The 21839-nt window shown below is 38.2% G+C and overlaps 1 protein-coding gene across 2 annotated transcripts in view; it reads right to left on the reverse strand.

Annotated features, from left to right (window-relative positions):
- The window catches only part of SYTL4 (synaptotagmin like 4), a 45480-nt gene that overhangs the window by 22133 nt on the left and 1508 nt on the right, over positions 1 to 21839 (reverse strand). For both annotated transcript variants that reach the window (XM_036919641.2, XM_036919640.2), the window contains exons 2-5: positions 1153 to 1332; positions 685 to 900; positions 473 to 582; positions 153 to 255 (exon numbers count right to left, since the gene is read on the reverse strand). In XM_036919641.2, coding sequence (XP_036775536.2) covers positions 153 to 255; positions 473 to 582; positions 685 to 900; positions 1153 to 1262 — 539 coding nt within the window. In that variant the 5' untranslated portion in view covers positions 1263 to 1332. The remainder of the gene's footprint in view (positions 1 to 152; positions 256 to 472; positions 583 to 684; positions 901 to 1152; positions 1333 to 21839) is intronic.

A 21839-nucleotide genomic window follows, 5' to 3' on the forward strand; every position in this document is an offset into this window, starting at 1 on the left:
TAAGAATGTTTTTTCCCTCCCTCTTTATTCTTTTCTGCATTTTCCATATTTTCCTATAATAAACATGTATTATTTTATAAATAGAAGAAAGTGAAAAATAATAAAATTAAAGGGATATATAACATTTTTTTATATGATTGGTTGGTTCTCACCTGGGTTCCTTCTGTTGCTCCTGAATGATCTTTCTTCCTGGCCAGACATCGCCCATCTGTGACTGATGAAGGAGGGACTGTCCCACTGTTTCTCTTTTATTCACTTGAAGATAAACAAAAGCATGGCCGTGTGGTGGTGAGAAAGAAAGGGAAACACATCATACTTTGAGGAGGCATGGTAACAGTCTCTATATTCCCCACAAACAAGCTGAGCCCATGGGGTGAAGACACCACCAGTAAGAATACAGTAGAGTTCCACACTAGAGGATCTGTCACTGAGGTCAAGCACCGCAAGGAACCCTCCTAGACAGGCCCAGTACCTGCAGGCTTACGGCGCAGAGACATCCTAATTATCTCACTGCCTGTGCGGTAAGCAAAGCGATTCACTTTCTGGTCATAAAACCAGTCTCCAGTTGCCTTCTTCAGCTCTCTGGGAAGCAATAAAGGAAAATGACAAATGGATTTTAAGAAATGGCCCGTGTTGTTCACCACAGCTAAGACCTCATTTCCTCTCTGAGTAGGTGACACTCACATTTCCTTGGTGCACACCTTGCACCTCCAGGTGCCATTGCTTTCCTGGACGCGGCAGTCCCGACACACCATGTGATTACAACCCTGACAAGTGTTGGTCTTGGGAGTCAAACGACCCAGGCTCTCCTGGCACCGGGCACAAGTCCGTTCGCTATAGTGTTGGCTGCCCCTCTTGGCCCCTTTCCTTTTTATCTCCAATAACTCATTCTTCAGTCGCCTGCCAAGACCCAAAAGAGAAGCACAAATGGATTTAGAATCTGCATAAGTTGGATGGAGAGGAGTTGAGGGGTGGAGACAGTAAGACTATTCGATTCTGTGAAGGCAACACCCTCAGAGCTAAAACAGACCCAAGGAGGAGGTACAAGCCTCCTGCACAAGTTCCTCTGGAAGTCGGAGGACAGGTAATAGGAAAAGTCCAGCTGTTACTGACCAAAGGCGTAGGAGCCCTTGCTTTTTCTGGGACTCTTACCTAATCCTTTTCTCATCTGCTTTCCGGAGCTCATCGTCTCGTTGTAGGACCTTGAGTATCAAATCCCTTTCCACGTCGGACAGAAAAGAGAGGTCAAGTACCTCCGACATGACTTATTCTGTTTTTTCTTCCACTCTGCTTTCTTCAAAGCAACCAGACCAGGAGAGCTATCACAGTTGCCTGAAATTAGATAAGAACTAATTTCACACAGATAATTTTCCCTAGAATAGGCCCACAGACCTAGAGCCTTTTGGTAGGCTACCTTCCCCCTTGAGACAAGCTAAAGAGACAACAGAAATATCTGGCCTATTTACCACTACTACTTCCACCTGAATTATACCTTGAAAATGAAGAGACTTTGAATTTTCAAAAAGAATAACTTATTCATGACTCTGGGAAAGGGTTGGGCCTTTTAGCATAAGCGTCTTACTCTGTATCATCAGAACTGTGCACAATACCTGTCAGAGTGGGCACTCAACAAATGTGCATGAAATGGGTGAAGATATTCTTGAGGTAGTGTTAGAAGTGAGAACTTTGGGAGACAGAGTAGGTGATGGAAGTTTTGAAGTGCAGTAGAGTGCTAAGTGAATCTTGGGAACATGGAAGCTGGTCAGGAAAGGAGATAAGTGCTTCAACTGGCAGGGGTCCCCATGTGGTTTTTTGACTCAGCTGAGTCAAACTCCCCCTCCATCAAGTGGATCATCAATTGTTCAATTTTCAATACTTTAAATGTTCTCAAGTCCCAAATCTATTAACCCAAATAATCATTCAGCTGATCTCTGTAGTGGAGGAAAACTTAGGTTAACTTGCTCAAGAATAAACAGTGAGTAAGTGAAGTTGCTGAGATTCAAGCCTAGGCAATTTGATCCTAGAGCTGGTGCTCTACTGGCTCTGTCCTGGCAGGATCATGGCCAGCTCAATTATAAAATATTAAACATAGCAATCAAAAGCATTGTGGAAAGGAATTCCCATATGTGAGATTATGGCTGAAGCACTAGTCAAAAATTCAGCAGCTCCTGGATGAAATAGGTATCACCAATTGCCTGGCAGCTAAAGACCAAGGATGGCACCAGCACACTGGCAATGAAAACAAAAATTTATTAGAAAAGTGGTGCCTGTAGAGAGGCAGAGAGTTCTCTGATGACAAGGGCACGTTGGCACTATAATGAGACTGAGCAGTATCAAAACAATAAGATTGAGGACATAAAGATAGCACTGTAGGAAAACAGAACTAATAGTACATCTCTTTATTTTATACTCATAGAGTTGACCAGAACTGCATCTCTATGAGATCCTAAGTTCATGAATCCCCACTTTCTGACCCCAGCTATTCCTGCTATCCCTATTCCTCAACCTCAGCAAGACTGCAGTCTCTTGAGCCCACTCTCCATTTTCTCTTGGTCTACTTACCTCCTGCTAATCTATCTTCCCTTCCTATCTATTCTGGACTCCAGACAACTAAAAAATTGAACCCTTCTCATCAGTCTCTTCCATACCTATATACCTTCACCCTTCAGCTTCAACTGCCCAGCAAAATTCCAATGCTATGGCCCACCTTGTCTGTTCCTATACCCAGACCCTACATAATTCCTGGCCTCCAGTCTCAGATGGACCCTCATTGTCACCCATAAGCTTTTTACTTGCCTTTAGTTCAGTTCCCTTACCTAGTCCCTTAGGGTCTTTTTTAAGTCTCCATTTATCTCATACTCCCTGTTCCCCTTCTTCCAGTTCCCATCAGACATCCTTGTTTCACACTTGTAAAAAATAATGTTTTTTGGATCCATCAGCCATGACCTGCTGATATCAGCTCCCCACCTCCTCTCCTCATCACTTGCCAATCTGACTCCTTTCAGAAAAGCCATGTCCCACCCCCAGCCCCATCTTCAACCACTAGTTACTATTTCCAACACTAACCCTGCTACCAGTCAGCTCACTTGAGATGCAGTCTTGCAGAATCAGTAGTGGGGAGAGGAAAACAGAACAAGAAAAAAATTTAAAGACAAACAGAAAAAAGAAAGAACAGAAAAAATGAGACAAAAAGGAAGAAGCAAAAGGTAACATGGTAGAAACAGCCTCAGTATATCAATAAACATAAAAAACATATATGAGCAAAACTCATACTTTAAAATACAGAGGTTAAACAGACTGGATAAAATTTACAAGTCCAGCTATGTACCATTTTAAAAGGGACACATCTAAAATATAAAGATGAGGAAAATTGAAAGTAAAAAAGATGGAAAAGATATATCAGGTAAATGCTAACCAAAAGAAGGTTGAAGTAGCTATATTAATATATGAAAAATAAAACTTCAAGACAATAAAAGCACTATAAGAGATGAAGAAGATCACTACATACAGTAAATAAACCTGTGTGAAACAACAAAACACCTCCAAATATATAAAGGAAGATTAAGTATACCCAGAGAGAGAAATGGAAAAATCAGCCATCAACATGGGAGATTAATATACCTCTTTTAATGACTGACAGCACAAGCAGATCAAAAATTAGTAACTATACAGATAAGTTGAACAGAAAAATAAGTTTGATTTAATGGAAGCATATAGAATTCTATATCAAGTTGGAAAACCAAATTATTTTCAAGCACATATGGAACATTTACCCCCCAAAATAATCATGTAATAGGTTATAGTATCAGTCTCAGTAAATTTCAAAGAAATTATCCTCATACGAAACACAGTCTCTGACCACAAGGAATTAAATAGGAAGTCAATAACAAAAGATCATTTTTAATGCCAGTAGTTTTTGGAAATTTAGACACTTCTTAATAACTCACAGGTCAAAGAAGAAACCGTAATTGTACTAAGTCTATCATTAGCATCTTAAAGAAGAAACCTGCTATCTGCCTCACCACACCACTCCCATACCATAGGATAGAATGTTTTCTAGAAATTCTAAAAGGAAAATACGGAATAAAAAATTATTTCATATGTAGTGAGTTAAGTGACACCTTTTTATGGTAAATGGTACATCACATTTTGAAAAATAATAGAAGCACAATAAGAAAACCAGACAGATCTGAAGTTTGAAAACCTGTGACCTTTCTTTCATATTCTCCCAATTGGCAGATGCTAGCATTTAGTGGAGAAACCAAAGCCTAAGAAAACTTGTTAAGGCCTTTCACTGAAATTCAGTCACAGGTGTGTAGTCAAAACAGCAAGGATTATCTACTGAGATCATAGCTCAGATTACATAAGGATCCAAACCTGAGCTCCAATGACAGTTTGTTCTATGTTAGTCACAGGGTGTCAAGACTCAGATGAAATATCTTGCTGTAGCATCCTTGTAGGACCTCATGCCCACAAGAAGATATTTTAGAAAAGATGGTTTGTTTACTTAGAAAATTATTGTAACTTACAAATTATTTACAATTATATTGTACATTCTTTGTTCAAAATTAAGGGTAATATTTTAATGCAAATACTTACAAAAGTAAGGGGAAACTGACAAATCTACCATTAACATGGGAGGCTAACATACCTCTCTCAATTATTGATAGTATAAGCAGATAAAAAATTAGTAAATATATACACAAGTCAAAGAACACAATAAACATGATATAATGATATTTGTAGCATTATACATCCAAGTGGATATATCACATTTATACCCTAATCCTACAGATTAGGAAATAAAAATAAATGAACATTAACACTAACACGGACACAGGTAGTTTTCAAGAAGGAGTGGAAGGGCTCTCTCAAATTATTTTAAATTCTGAAGACCAGTTATAAAAATGCAAAACTGGGTCAATCTGACAGGAAACTTCAAATAATGAATATAGTAGTGTTAGACAAATTTGGGTTCAACTCCTAGCTCTGGCTATTTATTAGTTATATGACCTTGAGCAAAGGCCTACAATATAAAGAAGATTATCAAAATATAGAATTCTTTGTAAGAATGGTCCTTATCTTAAAAATCATTGTTAGTGTTCCCAAAATGGAAACATGTGAATTAGAAAAATACCAAGTAACATCCCTGCACTGGGCAGTAAACAGGCAGATTTTGCTGTTTAATTTGTTGGGCGCATTAGTACCTCTCCCTCTCCCAAACATACAGTGCACATATAAATGTGAAGATGGCAATAGTTATGCTCAAACTAGAAACTTCTATCATATGTGAAGTCCTTGGGGGCAGGCACTGTATCTGGACTTCATACCCCCCGGAACTTACTTATTAGCCCAGTATCTGATACACAGCATGAGCTCAATAAATGTTTACTGAGTGTCTTCACCCAGAAATCTGTTTGTATTTATATGTTTAAGCTTAAACTCACAGAAACTGAAGAGCAGTTACAAGACTGAAAAAAAAATGTTTTTATTTACCTAGTATGGTGTCATAGTTAACAGCATGGACCCTGAAGCCAGACTGCCTGAATTCGAATCCCATCTTCACCATTTACTAGTTGTGTGACCTTATAAAGTTACTAAACCTCTCAGTGCCTCAATTTCCTTACTTGTAAAATGAAGAGAGTAATTGTACCTACCCTCTTGGACTTGTTTTAAAGATTAAATGAATTCTAGAAATATGCAAACTGCTTAAGGTAATGGAACATTGGGAATGCTCTCTAAGTGTTAGCCATTTTTATTTTGTCAGTTTTTATATGTGCATTCATGCTTTAAGACTTAACTGGGTTGAAATGATATTTATTTTCTTTTAAAGAATATAGATCAATTGTGAGTTAACTGCATCTGGAAACCACTTAAAGTTTCAGGCACATTTTTTTTTAATGAGAAACTATGCTGATGACTTTGAAGATGACAGAAGAATTTCAGAAAAATTGACCCTCGTTCAAGGGTATGAAGGTTGAACTGGTATTAAAGTATTCCTCTAAACCTACAAGTAGAAATTATATGATGGCTTTGTGGGTAAATTCGATTGTATTAGCAGTCATGACCCATCAAAGGGATATGATAAAAGCATTTTGCTGTTTGGGCCAAGCACAATGGAAAATTTTGGTAAAATTTACATCTCACTGATCATGAAAAAGTGAACCAGAGTCTTTGAAAGGATATTAGTTTAACCAAGAAGCCCTGAATTAAACTGGTATTGTGAAGCAAATGATACTACATTTTACAGAGACTGAGTAGTGATGTAAGAAAATGTACACTGCTGCAGGTTAGATTCTGTATGCTTTTGAACATAGATATTTAGAACTGATCTAGCTATATCAAGAACCATGATGGTGTCTACATTCTCAAAAGGTTAGAATTGAAATTGGGCTACAAATTATAACTGAGCATGAAAATTGTGGACTACAAAATGTCAGTGGACTTTTACATCTGGCCAAGATGAAGTAACACAAAATGGATTTCCACCCTACCTGAAACAAGCCCCTCTGCTAAATGGATAAAATATATGAAATAATGATGGTTTTTAAGATACTGAGCATTAGGCAATGAAGGCCTGTGATCCCAGAGATTTGGGAGACAAATAGGGTGAGCACTCTGATTTTTACAGGTTCACTGTCTCAAGACAGATTCCACGCCACAGTGCAGAAAGGAAGAAGGAAAGCAGAGCCTGGTGATCTTCCTGAGCTGAGGTGACAGAGCTGAGAGTCTGGGAAAACCCAGATAACTAGAGTTCATAGGACAGAGTACCTGAGAGAACCACACAGGGAGAGATCTTCAAAGAGCTGCAAAGGGGCTCCCTAGAGTATTCAGCATAGGACTGATCAGCATATGGCATGCCTGTGAGAAATTACCCCAGGCCAGGGAAAGAACCAACTGAAAGGATTCAAAAGAACAGTACCCATCACTTACGGGGGGTTGGAAGTAGTGCCTGTTCTATCAGCCAAACTGGAAAACCTCATGAGTCACAGGGCACAGGGCAAAGTATTCAGAAGGGTCTTGCCTCCATAATAGGAAATAATTAGTCCTAGACTGTACACTGCTCTGGTCCCATCCAGCAAATCTAAACAGAAAGCCTGAAAGGATACATTTGTTTCCAGGTAACTCAAGTGTATCCCAGAATAGAGCTCAAGAATATTTGTAGTAATACAAAGTATGCAACACCCAGCAAGGTAAAATTCACAATATCTGGTACCCAGTAAAAAAATTAACAGGCATGCAAAAAAGCAGGAAAATACAGTCCATGATGAGGAGAAAAATCAAGCAAAAACTGAAAAAGAACTGACATAAATGTTAGAATTAGCAAGCAAAATCATTAAAAGTTATGACTGTATTCCATATTTCCAAAAAGTAAATAAAGACATAGAATATATTTTTTAAAAGACCCAAATCAAACCTAGAGATAAAAACTACAACATCTGAGATGAAAAATATATAGAAAGGGATTTATAGCAGATTACACATTGTAATAGAAAAGATTAGTGAACTTGAAGACAGCAATAAAAACTATCCAAATAAAACAAGACTGAACAAGAAAAAAGAATGGAAAAAAAACAGAGCATTAATGAGTTGTGAAACAACTTTAAGCTGCCTGATATATATGTAATTGGAGTCACGAAAGCAAATGTGGGCACTGAAAAAATAGTTGAGGAAATAATAGGCAAAATTTTCTAAATCTGATGACCATAAACTCACAGATCCAAGAGCTCAATGAACTTCATGCACAAGAAATATAAAGAAAACTTCATAGTCAAAATTTTTTAAGACCATAGATAATGTGAAGATCTTAAAAACAGCTTGGGTGAGGGAGAGGACACATTAAATACCATAGAACAAAGATAGTGATGAAAGAAAATTTATCATTGGAAACAATGCAAATGAAAGACACTAGAATATCTCTAAAATACTGAAAGGAAAAAAACCTGTCAACCTAATATTCTAAACCCAGGGAAATATCCTTCAAAACCAGAGGTGAAATAAAGACTTTTGCAAATATGCACAAATTGAAAGAATTAATTGCCAGCAGACCTGCACTATAAAAAACAATGTTAAAGTCATTCAGGTAGAAGAAAAATAATAACAGAAATATGGGTGTACACAACAGAGTGAAGAGTACATCAACACTGTGTGAGTAAAAATACCTTTTCTTATTATTTAAATTATATTTAAAATATATTCAACTGTTTAAAGCATATATATAATATATAATATATATATATATATATATATATATATATATATAATGTGAGATTCAAAACATATGCAAAACGAAGTTGGAAGACTTATGAAACCTGATTCAAGACATTATAAATCTACCGAAATCAAGTGACTGTGGTATTGGCGTATAGATAGATAAATAGACTAATGGAACAGAATAGAGTTCAGAAATAAGTCCTTGCGTTTATATTTACTCAATTTTTGATACAGGTACAAGGGAATTCAGTGGAGAAATAATAAACTTTTCAACAAATGATGCTGGAAAAAGTAGGTAGTCATATGCAAAATAAAGGTAAAGATTTCTTAGATATGATATCTAAACATGACCTGGAACTTGATAAATTAGACTTCATTAAAATTTTAAACTTCTGTTCCTTTAAATATGCTGTTAAGAAAATAAAAAGACAAACCACATACTGGAAGAAAATATTTGCAAATAGCATATCTGATAGGACTTGTATCCAGCATATATAAAGAACTCTCAAAACTCTATAACTAAAAAAAATTTTTTTAAGTGCACAAAGTTTTTGAACAAATACATTACCAAAGAAGACATATGAATAGCAAATAAGCAACATGTAAAGATGCTCAACATCATTAATCATTAGGGAAGTACAAAATAAAATCACAGTAAGATACCACTACACACTTATTAGAATGGCTAAAATAAAAAATATACCAAATGTTGGCCAGGTTAGAAGCAACTGGAACTCTCATACACTGCAGTGGGACTGTAAAATGGTACAACCACACTGGAAAACATTTTAGTAGTTTCTCAAGAAGTTAAATATATATCTCCCATACAACCCGGGCTCTCTAGTTTTAAGTATATACCAAAGAAAAGCATAGTTTCATGCAAAGACTTACATGTGAATATTAATAACAGCATTATTCATAATAGCCAAAAACTGGAAACAATCCAAATGTTGATTAAGAGATGAATGGATTAAAAAAGGTGGTATATTCATACAATGGAATACTACTCGGCAAAGAAAAGAATGCCCTACTGACACCCACAGCATTATGGATGAAATCTCCATTATGCTGGCTGAAAAAAAAATCATACAAAACAAACACAAACTACATGATTTCATTTATATAAAACTCAAGAAAATGCAAATGAATCTATAGTGACAGAAAACACATCAGTGTCTACCAAAAAGGGCAGAGGTATAGTACAGAAAGGGACAGGAATGAAGGATCATAAATGGTACAAGGAAATCTTTGAAAGTGATGTTTACTATTTTGATTTTGTTGATGATTTCATGGGTATAGACAAATGTCAGTATTTATCCAATTGGATACTTTAAGTATTCAGTTCGTTGTATGTAAATTATACCTTAAGTTGTTTTTAAAGTTTTAAGATTAAATGCAACTAAACCCTATTGTAATCAGAAGCTTTACAATCATAGAATAACTATAAGGCACTAGGAGACTTCCAATGCATTCAAACAGTTAAGTGTTGTTTTATGTCAAAGGATGTTTTTACAAAAATATAAATGATACAGGGCACATTTGAAAATGTTTTATTATTCAATGTTGTTGCTAAGAGAAGGATTTAGTGAGTTTTGAACTAACAAGACAAGAAATAACAAGTTTTGGCAAGGATGTGGAGAAAAGGGAAACCTCATACCCTATTGGTGGGATTGTAAATTAGTGCAGCCACAATGGAAAGCAGTATGGAGGTTTCTCAAAAAACTAAAATTAGAAATACCACACTACCCAGCAATTCTACTCCTGAATATTTACCGAAAGAAAAAAAATCACTGATTAGAAAAGACATATGCACTCCTAAGATTATTGCAGCATTATTTACAATAGCCAACTTTTGGAAGCTACCTAAATGTCCATAGATAGATGAATGGATAAAGATGGTACATATAAAAATGGAATATTACTCAGCCACAAAAAGAATGAAATCTTGCCATCTGTAAAAACATGGATGGACCTAGGAGGTATCATGCTAAATGACATTGGTCAGACAGAAAAAGACCAAAAGACCAACACCATATGATTTCGCTTATATGCAGAATCTAAAAACAAGACAAATGAACAAACAAAACAAAAATAGAGGCACAGAGAAACAGACCAGTGGTTGTCACAGGGCAGGGAGGTGGGAGGAGAGGTGAAATAGATAAAGGTGGAAAAAAAGCTACTAAGAATGTTTGATATCTTGATCTGGGTGATGTTTACGTGAGTATATACACGTGTCAAAATTCATAAAGCTGTACACTAAGATTTGTGCATTTTATTGTACGTACCTCAATAAAAAAATTTTTTAAATGACAGTGACAGTCCAACAATTTTTCTAATTAATTAATTTTAAAAAGACAAGAGTGTGCAAAGACAGCATGCTCAGAGCTGAGAAGATGGAACAACACAACATGTTTGTACGTAACTGTTTCCTGGAACTTTAATTAGAGTACCATGATTTAGTAAGTGCATCCAGCCACACACTGCTTTGATTTGTAGATTTATATGTTTTGTGAGGTATCAAAATCAGCTATGACAGTCATTAAAGTCAAGTATAAAAATAAACAGAACTTAGAATCAGACCTGCAAGTAGCTGTACCATAAACAAAGATTTTATTGAAACAAAGTGCACTTCATGTCAATGCTCTCATCAAAATGACAGCAAAGGTTTTATACCATTAGTAAATATGAAAATTAATTTTAAACAGCATTCATTTCATCCCATCCTTTATTTCTGTTTTTGTGAATGCCTTATATAATATCTGTACAAGTAATACTATGTAATACATAAGATTATATAATGCACAATATTAATGGTAAATAATACTTCATAAATATACATATATTAGGGGTAATCAAAATTTTTGGTGGTAAGGGAGAGTGATTGAAAAATGTCTGGAAACACTTCACTTAAAGGAGGGTGAAAGGAAACCATTCTCACGAACTGCTGTATGTTATTGTGATTCTGCTGGCCTACGGTTAAGATGTATGTTAATTCAGAGAGTATAAATCATCCTGATGACTGTAATGCAGTTGCCCTGATACAAGCAGGGCAGCCTAATGAGTAAGGATTTGTGCTGCCATAAGTTACATTCCAAAGTGGACTCTATTAAGCTAATTGTGACCAAGGCAATTACCGTATTTGAAGCAGGGCAATCTAAAGCACTGTCAGAATTAATACCTATTATGTGCGTGGGTTTCCAAAACAGGAGAGAAGCATAACCGTAAAGGCTAGGAAATCCAGCTTCCTTTGGAACAAGAAAGAACTAATTATTTGAAAATCTAAAGGTAGAGGAGAGTGGATTTTAGAGCATAGAAAATTGAGACCGAAACAGAGTATGTGGTGAGTCTGCAGAACTTAAAAAAAAAAAGATTCCACATCACTAATTATCAGGAAAATGCAAATTAAAACCACAGTGAGGTATCACCTCACACTAGTTAGGATGGCCAACATCGACAGGACTAGAAACAACAAATGCTGATGAGGATGTGGAGAAAGGGGAACCTTCCTACACTGTTGGTGGGAATGTAAATCAGTTCAACCATTGTGGAAAGCAATATGGAGGTTCCTCAAAAAACTAAAAATAGAAATGCCATTTGACCCAGGAATTCCACTTCTAGGAATGTACCCAAAGGAAACAAAATCTCAGATTCAAAAAGACATATGCACCCCTATGTTTATTGCAGCACTATTTACAATAGCCAAGAAATGGAAGCAACCTAAGTGTCCATCAGCAGATGAATGGATAAAGAAGAGGTGGTACATATACACAATGGAATACTATTCAGCCATGAGAAGAAAACAAATCCTACCCTTTGCAACAACATGAATGGAGCTAGAGAGTATTATGCTCAGTGAAATACGCCAGGCGGAGAAAGACAAGTACCAAATGATTTCCCTCATTTGTGGAGTTTAACAACGAAGCAAAACTGAAGGAACAAAACAGCAGCAGAATCACAGACTCCAAGAAGGGACTAGCATTTACCAAAGGGGAGGGGTGGGGGAGAAAAATTAAAAAAGGACTTCATGAAGAAAAGAAAGCTTCCAGGGATGCAGGGCTTCCCTAAAGCCCCTTGTTTGGATGCAGCCACCTGCACACAAAGGCACCAAATAATGCCATCTTTTTGTTTGGTAACAGCTGAATGAGCATGTGGCACCACTTACACAGAATTAATTGTTTACACTGAAGTCTGTGTTGGTTATTTTATCAACTGTCCCATTTAACTGCAGGGTGATGTCCTCCCAAGAAAATGACTCTAAATATACATATTAAAATGTGTCAGTCTTAACTACCTTGTCAAGGCTACTCAAATTTAAGGTAAATTTAAGGTCGATTCAAATTGCAAAGCTGCAAAGTCTGGTTTCTCAGATCCTTCCAAGTTCCCTTTGGATAAAGAACCCCCATCTCATACCCCCAGCCCCCTTCTGCTCCTGGATTAAATAATCTAAATGTATCTGGCACCAGATTGCTCTGTGAGACCTCCCTCTGCTGTCCTGTACTTATCCCTGAATGTCTGTGTTGTTTCAAACCTTCAAACTCCTCCTCTTTCCCTGACCTGGAACTCGGTATTCTACACTGCTTACAGTATGTACACTGGTTTGGAGGGCCAACTATGTGCTACATGCTGTGCTAGCTGGCTAAGGATATAAGAATAATGCACAGTCCCTGCCCACAAAGAGCTCACAGTCTATGGAAGGAGATACTTAAACAGATAATCGTTAAGGAACACGGTTATCAAAGAAATACACACACAGGGCATAATTATGAGAATATCAAGGTGGAGACCCACTCCAGCTTGGGGAGAGGGTCTAGAAAGAGATACCAGCAGTGGCACAGGAACTGGTTGTAAATAATGTGTATCAGTTGGTTAACCAGGTAGACTGCACAGCATTTACAAAAGTATGGAGGCATAAAGCAACATGGCATGGGCGAGCAGTGCATGGAAGGTGACAGTGAATTGTAAGGGAGGATGTAGAGGAGGCAAGTGGGGATCCTCTCACATGGGGGAGGAGCTTAATATGCTATGCTAAGAAACATGGAAAATTAGCCTTTGACAATAGGAACCACTGAAGAGTTTTAGGTAAGGCAAGTCACTCTGACAGTTACACAGAATACAGATTTGAGGATAAAGGCAGCTGGTAGATGGTGAGAGCCCATAGTAGAGAGCCGGGGTAATAGAGATGGAAAGGGAGGTACTGACAACATAACACTGACGTTAAGGTCTGCGGGACCTGTGAATGTTCTGTAACACCGAATAGCCTCTTCTACTAGGACTTGGAGTTCTGATGTGCTAGATTCCTAACTAAGAACAGTATTGCCTAGAATAGTGCCTAGAGCACTGGATCTGGAGCCAGGCTACCTGAGTTCAAATCACAGCTTCATTACGTTTTAGCTGTGACCTTGGGCAAGTTATTCAACCTCCCTAAGTCTCATTTTCCTCATTTACGAAAACAGTGATTAATAATAAGGGTCCCTGCATAAGGCTGTGAGGATTCAAGTATACATCACGAGTAAATAGCATAGCATAGTGCTGATCTAGAATAAGTACCCAATATTGGTAGCTGTTTAGTTCTAATTATTATAACCATATGCTTTAGAAAATATATGAGCATATGGCTGTTTTGACATCTTACTATGAAATTTGAGAAATCTTATCAGTATTCTTGCCCAGATGGAAAGTCACTGTACTGCTCTGCATAGAGGTGGGCTGACAAGCATAAATATTAAGCAGATGTTAGTAATTAGATATGATCAGTTTAAAAGATATTTATTTATACACTGTTCCAGACAGGATTTAAAGTGTCTTACAAAAATGTATAAAACAGAACAAAATAGCATTAATTTTAAAAATAGGATCAAAAAGAAGAAAAACAGAGTGGGGACAGAATAGAGAAGTCAGAATCAAGACTCCAAAACCAAAGGGCAACTAGGGTTTCCCAGTGGTTTGCTGGGGTCTAGACTCCTGCAGGCCTACCCATAGAGCACATCTATGCCCCCAGGCCTGCCGGCACTGGAGCCCATTCTCAAAAGTGTTAGGGTAGCCAAGTTGTTTTTTATTTTCCCTAAACAATGAGAAATTTACAGCTTTCAATTTTACAAAATTCTGATTTTGGTTTTGCACTAAGGTTCTTTTGCCCCTATAATCCTTTTCAAAATAGGTTTTACAAAAGTGAAGTTTGCATATACTGAGGCATTCTGCAGTTTTAGCTCCTTTTAAGACGCATCCATCGACTGATGAAGAAAAAGTAAAAGAAGGTGATGATGATGCTGATGATGCTGGCAGCTACCACTTCTATAATGCTTACTATGTATCAAGCACTTTTCTAAGCCCTTTATGTGCATGGAGTCATCTAGTTTTCACAATCATATTATGAGGTAGGTACTACATTATCGTGTTTTACAAATGGGGAAAGTGACGGACACATAGAGGAAATAACTTGCCCAAGGTCACACACCCTGTAAGTGACAGTCTGGTTTCTGAATTCAGGCAGTCTGGTTCCAAAGTTCAAGCTCTTAATCACTATGCTATGCAGTTTCTTCATATTCTGATAATATTGCTTTGTACATGGTAATATTTGGGAAAGGGGACATCCTGCCCTCAGGAACTGTAGAGTTTTTAAAAAGTCCTCAGCTAATAGCAGAGGAGGCTTGGTCCAGCTTGCTTTCTCAGTCCCCTGACCTTCCCACACAATAATGTGTAACAGATTCTGAGCAAGTCTACACATGGGAACAGACCCATTCCCCTCATCCAGAACATCTCTTCTAAAGAATGAAAGGACCATTGGGAGGAGTACCTAAAGTAAAATCTCTTTTGTTAGCCTTAAAATCATGGGAGGGACAATTTCCTCCAGATTGAATCCAAGTTGTTACCTTTCAATATCACCAAATTCTGTTCATAAATAGTTTGAAGAAATCCCACCTAAAATTGTGGCTTTATTTTCATGATTTCACACTTTTTTCCTGCTTTTTGGCCACTTTAGGTGTTTTAAGCCTACCACTAACCCTAGAAAGAAGATAGCCATATATGTGGAAAACAGAAGTAGAAAAGATCATAAAAACAAGACCATGTGTCTAAACACCCATTTTGGGAACAGGGAAAGTGCATATATTAAGACATATCCCATTTGGCTTTCCAGCTTATGAGACCTACACTTGGAGCTGCTTCTCCCATGAGTCAGGCAGGCTCACAAGAGCCCCATGAGGTTGATGGGTGAGGGATGGCCTGTTCATCCTCTTCTCTACCAAAGTCCCTTTCTTTAACAGCCCCAACATGTAAAAGGATCAAAACTTTCCAACTGGAAGAATAGAATGTTTTAAAATCCAGGTCATTTATATGCATAAAACTTTTTTTAAAGTCCGGTGAGAGCTGACACATTATCATCTTTCAATAAGCCTCATAACTGCATGGAATACCATTATCTTTCCTTAATCAATAAGCTGTGATAAACCAGGACCCCTATAGGGAAGATCCTCTTCTCCTGCCACCATCACAGATGATAGGGATTTCTAAACTGAACCCTAGCTAGTATCTAATTCTTTCCTTCAGGCCACATCAGCTAAAAATCACCCACACAGTCCCCTTAAATGAGAAATCTTGATGGTTTGTGACTAATCCAGCCCATGTTCACACATAACTGTGATTTCATGCATTTGGTTTCTTTTTAATTTTAGGGATGCTGTGATCTAGCTATGGCCACAGAAACCTTAAACACAATTAAATAACCTGTAGCTGAACTTAAATCAAACTATACATGGCGGATAATTTTAAGGTGTTACTTAAGGCATATAACACATAAGTTAAGTGTTAATTTCTTTCATTAGGAAATACATACAGGAGTATATGTACACCAAAGAGTAGGTATAATTGGAAAATATAAAATAAAGGTAAAATATTAATATACTGCAAGTCCTCTTTCTAACCTGCTTAACCATAATTACTTTACACATTACATCAAATCCCTAGAACAAGATTAGTACATGCATTATCAACATCTGGTCTACAGCTAGAAGCAATGTCCTAATATTTTTTAAAAATACTAAAGCATAAAAAGTTTAAAACTGCTAAAATGTTCAAATGTGTATATATTTGTGTAATAAAATGTGTATATATTTGTTTTATCTTCCATTCTGACCTGGCATATGGAAGTACATTAACAAGTTCTAAGGGAGAAGGAGATACAAATTTTCTTAATTCAGTTAATATAATTTATAATAAAGCAAGGCACTCAAAGTGTCTAGATGGACTTTTCTAGCCCAATGTATGGAAATATTTGAGCTTGGTATTATTATTCTAAATAAAACTACACACTCAGTAATCAACGTATTATTGAGGATGCCCTTTTATTTTATAAAAATGAAAAATCTCTACCACTAGATAGTAAGCTATGTGAGAGAAGGGACTTGGTTTTGTTCATCAGTTATGTTCAGTGTGTAAAGTGCTCTCTGGCACATAATATGCACACAATAAATATTCGTTGAATAAATGAGCTGTCATCAAAAATACCAAATATCATATTCAGCCACACCAAAAAGCTTATCACTAAGGACTTCACTTTTGAGATCATTAATTCAAATACTTCACTCTGACTGCAACCCTTCTTGCCTATTCATTCAATGACCTTCCCCTGCCCCACACTGGTTTTCAGACCTCATGAGGGAGAAGTAGTCTTCCATAATCCTTTCGGCTTTCATCCTGTCAGCTCCATCCCAACTTCACTTCCTTTCCTAGACAATTTGGATTCTTTTGTTCCAACTGCACTTTTGTCAATGTACTCAATAACCCATTTTCATTGCAAATATAGGATAAAAACATAAACCTAGAAGAGCCCAGGTGTTGTCCTTTATGCCTGCATTGAAACTACTGAAATCTACTAAAGAAAAAAATCACAATCTGGTGTACTATTATCAATATGAATTCTTAGTCACCAAGCTCACCTCAACACTTACTGACACTCCAACTATGCTTCCCTGATCCTAGCTAGCTCTCCTGTTCACCATGATAACTATTTCATAAATGAAATGAAGACATTTTTATGTTTGCCTATCAATTCAGGAAAATTGTAAAAAGGTAATATTGAATTTTAAAAAGGGAAGATGTAATAAGGACTCTCATACTTTGTTGGCAAATGTAAATTTGTAAAACCTGTTAGAGGAAGCAGTGTGACAATCTGATTACTAAAAGATTGAACTTCAGAGAAATTATCACAATTGCCACTGTATCACTGATTATATGATACATTGTTCACCACATACCTCTCCCGCTGAAATAAATTCCATGAGAAAAAGGCCATCATCTATCTTCTTCTCCACTGTATTGCAAGCTCCTAGCCTAGAAACTGGCACACTGCAGACCCTCAGTAAATCAACCCATGCTTTCTGATATGTTGCAAGTAATAGTTTAAGGATGCTGATACTAAAGCTATTCTGATGCCTGAGTTGATAGAGCTACAAACAAGAAACAGTGCAGGTGCCATGGATATTTTTCATCTCTTAAGAATTACCTGAGTTCAGGGTAGCTTTAGACAGTCATAGATATGAAATCCACATGTCTCATTACTTCAGCTATTCTGCCAGCACTGTCCTATCTCCTGCCCTCTTGCATTCCTGTCACAGCCACCCAGAAAAATCCCCTAGATTGTCTACACCCTGTTCCTGTGCCCAGGCTGATGAGCGCTGCTAGAGAGAATGGCTACTGGGCTCTGTGACTTTGGACAGAGACATGAATTTGAATAAGTAATCAAACCTTTTCTTTTTCTTTTGCTCACTAGGATGTGGTAGCCTGGATGGTGTGCCCCAACTCCTCTCTCATCAGATGGGCCCTCCCTCAAAATCCCACCCTTGCCCAGCTCCTTCCTTCTCCACAGTTTTAGCAATCCTGCCCTCCTGCCCCCCTGTCTCTATGGAAGAGCTGCCTTCCTCTCTCTAAGGACAGTCTTCTCACCCCTCTCATTCTGAAGCCCCCACCCTCATGCTTCCTCAGCAACCACACATCATCACAGAAGCTCTGTGCCATCTATGCATAAAGGGGCTCATCTCTCTCCTCTATTTAAAACAAACAAAACTAACATTTTCTTATCTCCTGTACCCTACTGTCTATAAGAAACACTCTCCTTCCCCTCATGGCCAACCCTCTTCAAAGTGTATACTATATTCCTTATCACTCCTTCATAATGCTCACTCCCCAAGCCTCCACAATCTGCCTTCCCTCCTCCTGCTGTACTGATGTTGTCACTGAACTCCTAATTGCCAAATCTAATGAACATGTTTTTAAAATGTTTTATAGTGTGTTTTATCTGATTACAAGAGGGGTACACATCAGGAATAAAGTTATGACATATGACTAGAGACAGAAAAACTTGTACTATATAACAGACAATGGGTAAATATCCCTAATAAATAAAGTGTTCTTACAAATTCAGTATAAAGCTCTAAAGAAAAATGTACAAAGGATATTAAGGAGCAAATCTCAGGGGAAATATAAATAGCTAACATACATGAAAAGATACTCAGCCTCACTAGGGATCAGAGAAACGCAGGTTGAATCAGTTAGATACTATTGTTTACCTATCAGATTGGCAAAAATTAAAGACAGTCCATCCTCAGCAAGGGCATGAGGAAAAGCACTCTCAAGAGTGAGAATAGGAACCCTCTTGGATGTCAGTTTGGTATTGCCTATTCACATTTGAAAATGTACATAAACTTTGACCCACAGAATATTTGTGTGTGTGTGTGTGTGTGTGAGTGTGTGTATGTATCTGTATCTATATCCACCCTTGAGCATTGTGCAAAGGTGTTTATTGAAGCCTTGTGGTGGCTTGGACTAGAGTGATAGAGGACTGGAGACATGGCAGAATATGTGACACAGGTGGAAGATCAGGTCTACAGGACTTGCTGATTAACTGAGAGGAATCGGGTGATCCTAGGTTCTTATCTTGAGCAACTGAATGGATGATGGTTCCATATTACTGAGATAGCAGAGGCTGACAGAAGGGGATGGGGATGTGAGAAGAATCAGGAGTCCTGTCCCAACCTTGTTACTTTTGAGATGTCTACTTGACATCCAAGTAGAGATGCCACACAGAGCACTGGATATATGAGGCTGCAGCTTGGAAGAAAGGCTTGGGCCAGAGATCTAAGTGTGGGAGTGATGAGTGTATAGATAGATAGTATTTAAAACCAAGGGGCTGGAGGAGTACTTCTAGAAAGACTTTGGATAGAGGAAAGTCCATGGGCTGAGCCCTGCATCACTCCAGTGTTCAGAGATTAGGGAGATAATTTTAGTAGAAGAGGTGGCTAAGCAGAAGTTTTTTGTACAGCTTGAGTTTTAAAGATATTAACATAGATCATATGATGGAGAATCATATATTTACCACCATATCAAGGGGCCTAACTTCATCCAGACCTGTCTTTTAAGGGAGTCTATCTTTTTTTCTTTCTGAATAGTTCAAAACACATTTAAACAGAATAGCACTTCTTTTTCTTTTATGTTATAAAGTGGTTTCCTCACACTGCATAATTCTCCTAGTATAAAATACTCATTTACTCACATAGCACTCAGCAATGGCTTTTCTATAAAGTGTATAATCTAATAACCACCGCATGCCTAAAAGGCTAACAGAGACTTCAGGCCAGAAGCCTAAATTGTAGCATCTTTTATTTTGGGGGGCTGTTCACTTCCCCATTGCACAGTAAGTTTTCCAGCTTCTTAACTGAAGGCACCAAATGCCTGGAAGGCCTCAAGACATCTGAAAAACCACACCCTCTCCTCTCAGTGCAACCCCCTTCCTGCCAACAAGAAGCACAGAGTCCTTGCATTTCCACTTCCAACTTAAGAACTTTGCATCCAGAGACTCAGGCTTTAAAAAAGAGAGAGGAAGTACTTCCAACTAGGTCAAAGTTGTCATCAGGAATTCAGTCTCAATGCACAACTAGCTGAAGGAAAGCTGTGTGAGAACTGGGCCTGGGGTGACCTTACACTGTAGGGCAACAGACTGGGGATGCTTAGTTTCAGGTCCAGGGAGCACAAAAGAGTGCCAGTTCCTAGAAGGGTGATATCATTCATTAATTCTCTTAACAAACATTAGTAAGCACCTATGATGTGCCATGCTCTGTTATGGTTGCTGGGGTCCCCTGGTGAATAAAACAGACAGAAATCCCTGTCCACATGGAAGTTACATTTTGGAGTGGAGAGAGGGGCAGACAGTAAGAAAGAAAAAAGAATAAAATATGCAATATGTTACATTAACAAAATGAGGTAGGGAAGGACCCTCAAGGAAGGGGCTGCAAGTTTAGTGAGGCTGGGGAAGGCCTCACTAAGGCGACATTTAAGTACAAACTCCTAGCTGTCGGATTTCAAGTGCTCAGGAAGGTGTTTTCTGTACAATCCCACCACCATCAGGCTTCAGGTCCTTGAAGGCAGGGGATCCCCAGCCTAGCACAGATATTTGTTACTCTCTCCTGCTTTATGCAAAGAGAGCTCCAAGATCCAGACCTTGCCCTTTACAAGATTACAACAACCTTCCAGGTGGAAAAACAACTAAGAGAGGTGTTAAGGGCTTTCCTGAGGTGTAAATAAAGTGCTTTAGGATACAGGATAACTGGCAATTCAGCTTGGGGGAAGGAATGTGTGTTCAGTTAAGGTTATGCAAAGGAGGTGATTTTAGAGCTAAATCTTGAGAGATGAATAGGAATTAATGGCAGGAGAGTGGATATGAGTGGCAAGTTAGCATTTCAGGAAAATAAAAGGAGGGGAACAGTTTGAGCAAAGGCCCAGAGATGCAATCAGGGAGGACATGTTCTCCTGGACTGTCCCTGCCTAAAGTACTCCATCCATCCCTCCATACAGCAAGCAAGCACACACTTACCCTCAGGCTCTCTGGTCTGGTGGTTGGAAAATCCTTATCACTTACCACACCCTCATTTCTTCCCTAATCAGCAGTGAAGGAAGACTGTTGAGTCAAGCATACATCCCTAGAATCCAGGGTTACCCTCTGCTAACTTCAAGACAGTGACTACTGAGATGAGAGCATGAGAAGTCCCACTCAGCAAGGTACATGGGGGTGGGGGGTGTGCTTAGAGTGGCCATGTGGCAGTCGGCCCCATGTTGGAAGGAAGTGGTGAAGGAGGTAAGACATCAGTGAGCTAAACGGTCCAAAGTCTCTGCAGTGCATCTGAGGTGGATAGGATCAAGGATCAAAATTTACACTTCATCTTAGAAGGGTAATTTTTAATCATGTAGTCCAAACCCTTACGCTGTTGAGTGTCCCAAACATCTGAGAGCAGAGGTGGTGTGACACGGGATAGAACACAAGCTCTGCAGTCAGATGGCCCAGCTCTGACCCTCATCAGCTGGGTGATCTGGGGAGGACCCTTAGCCTCTCAGAGGCTTCTTTTCATTACAACCTAGTTCTAGTTGTAGTGTCTACCACATAGAATTATGAGGATTACATGAGATAATTATGTAAATAACTTATCACACTGCACAGCTCCATGGATTCTAACAACCATTATTAGCAGCAGCCTTTAAGGGGAAAAGCTCAGAGAACATCAACCAGGATGCTACATTCACTCACTGACAAATTATCCCAGGACAGGACTCCAAGCCCCATTTCACTGCTCTCACCTAGA

The sequence above is a fragment of the Manis pentadactyla genome, chromosome X (assembly GCF_030020395.1).
Source record: "Manis pentadactyla isolate mManPen7 chromosome X, mManPen7.hap1, whole genome shotgun sequence".
In the NCBI taxonomy this organism is placed as follows: domain Eukaryota; kingdom Metazoa; phylum Chordata; class Mammalia; order Pholidota; family Manidae; genus Manis; species Manis pentadactyla.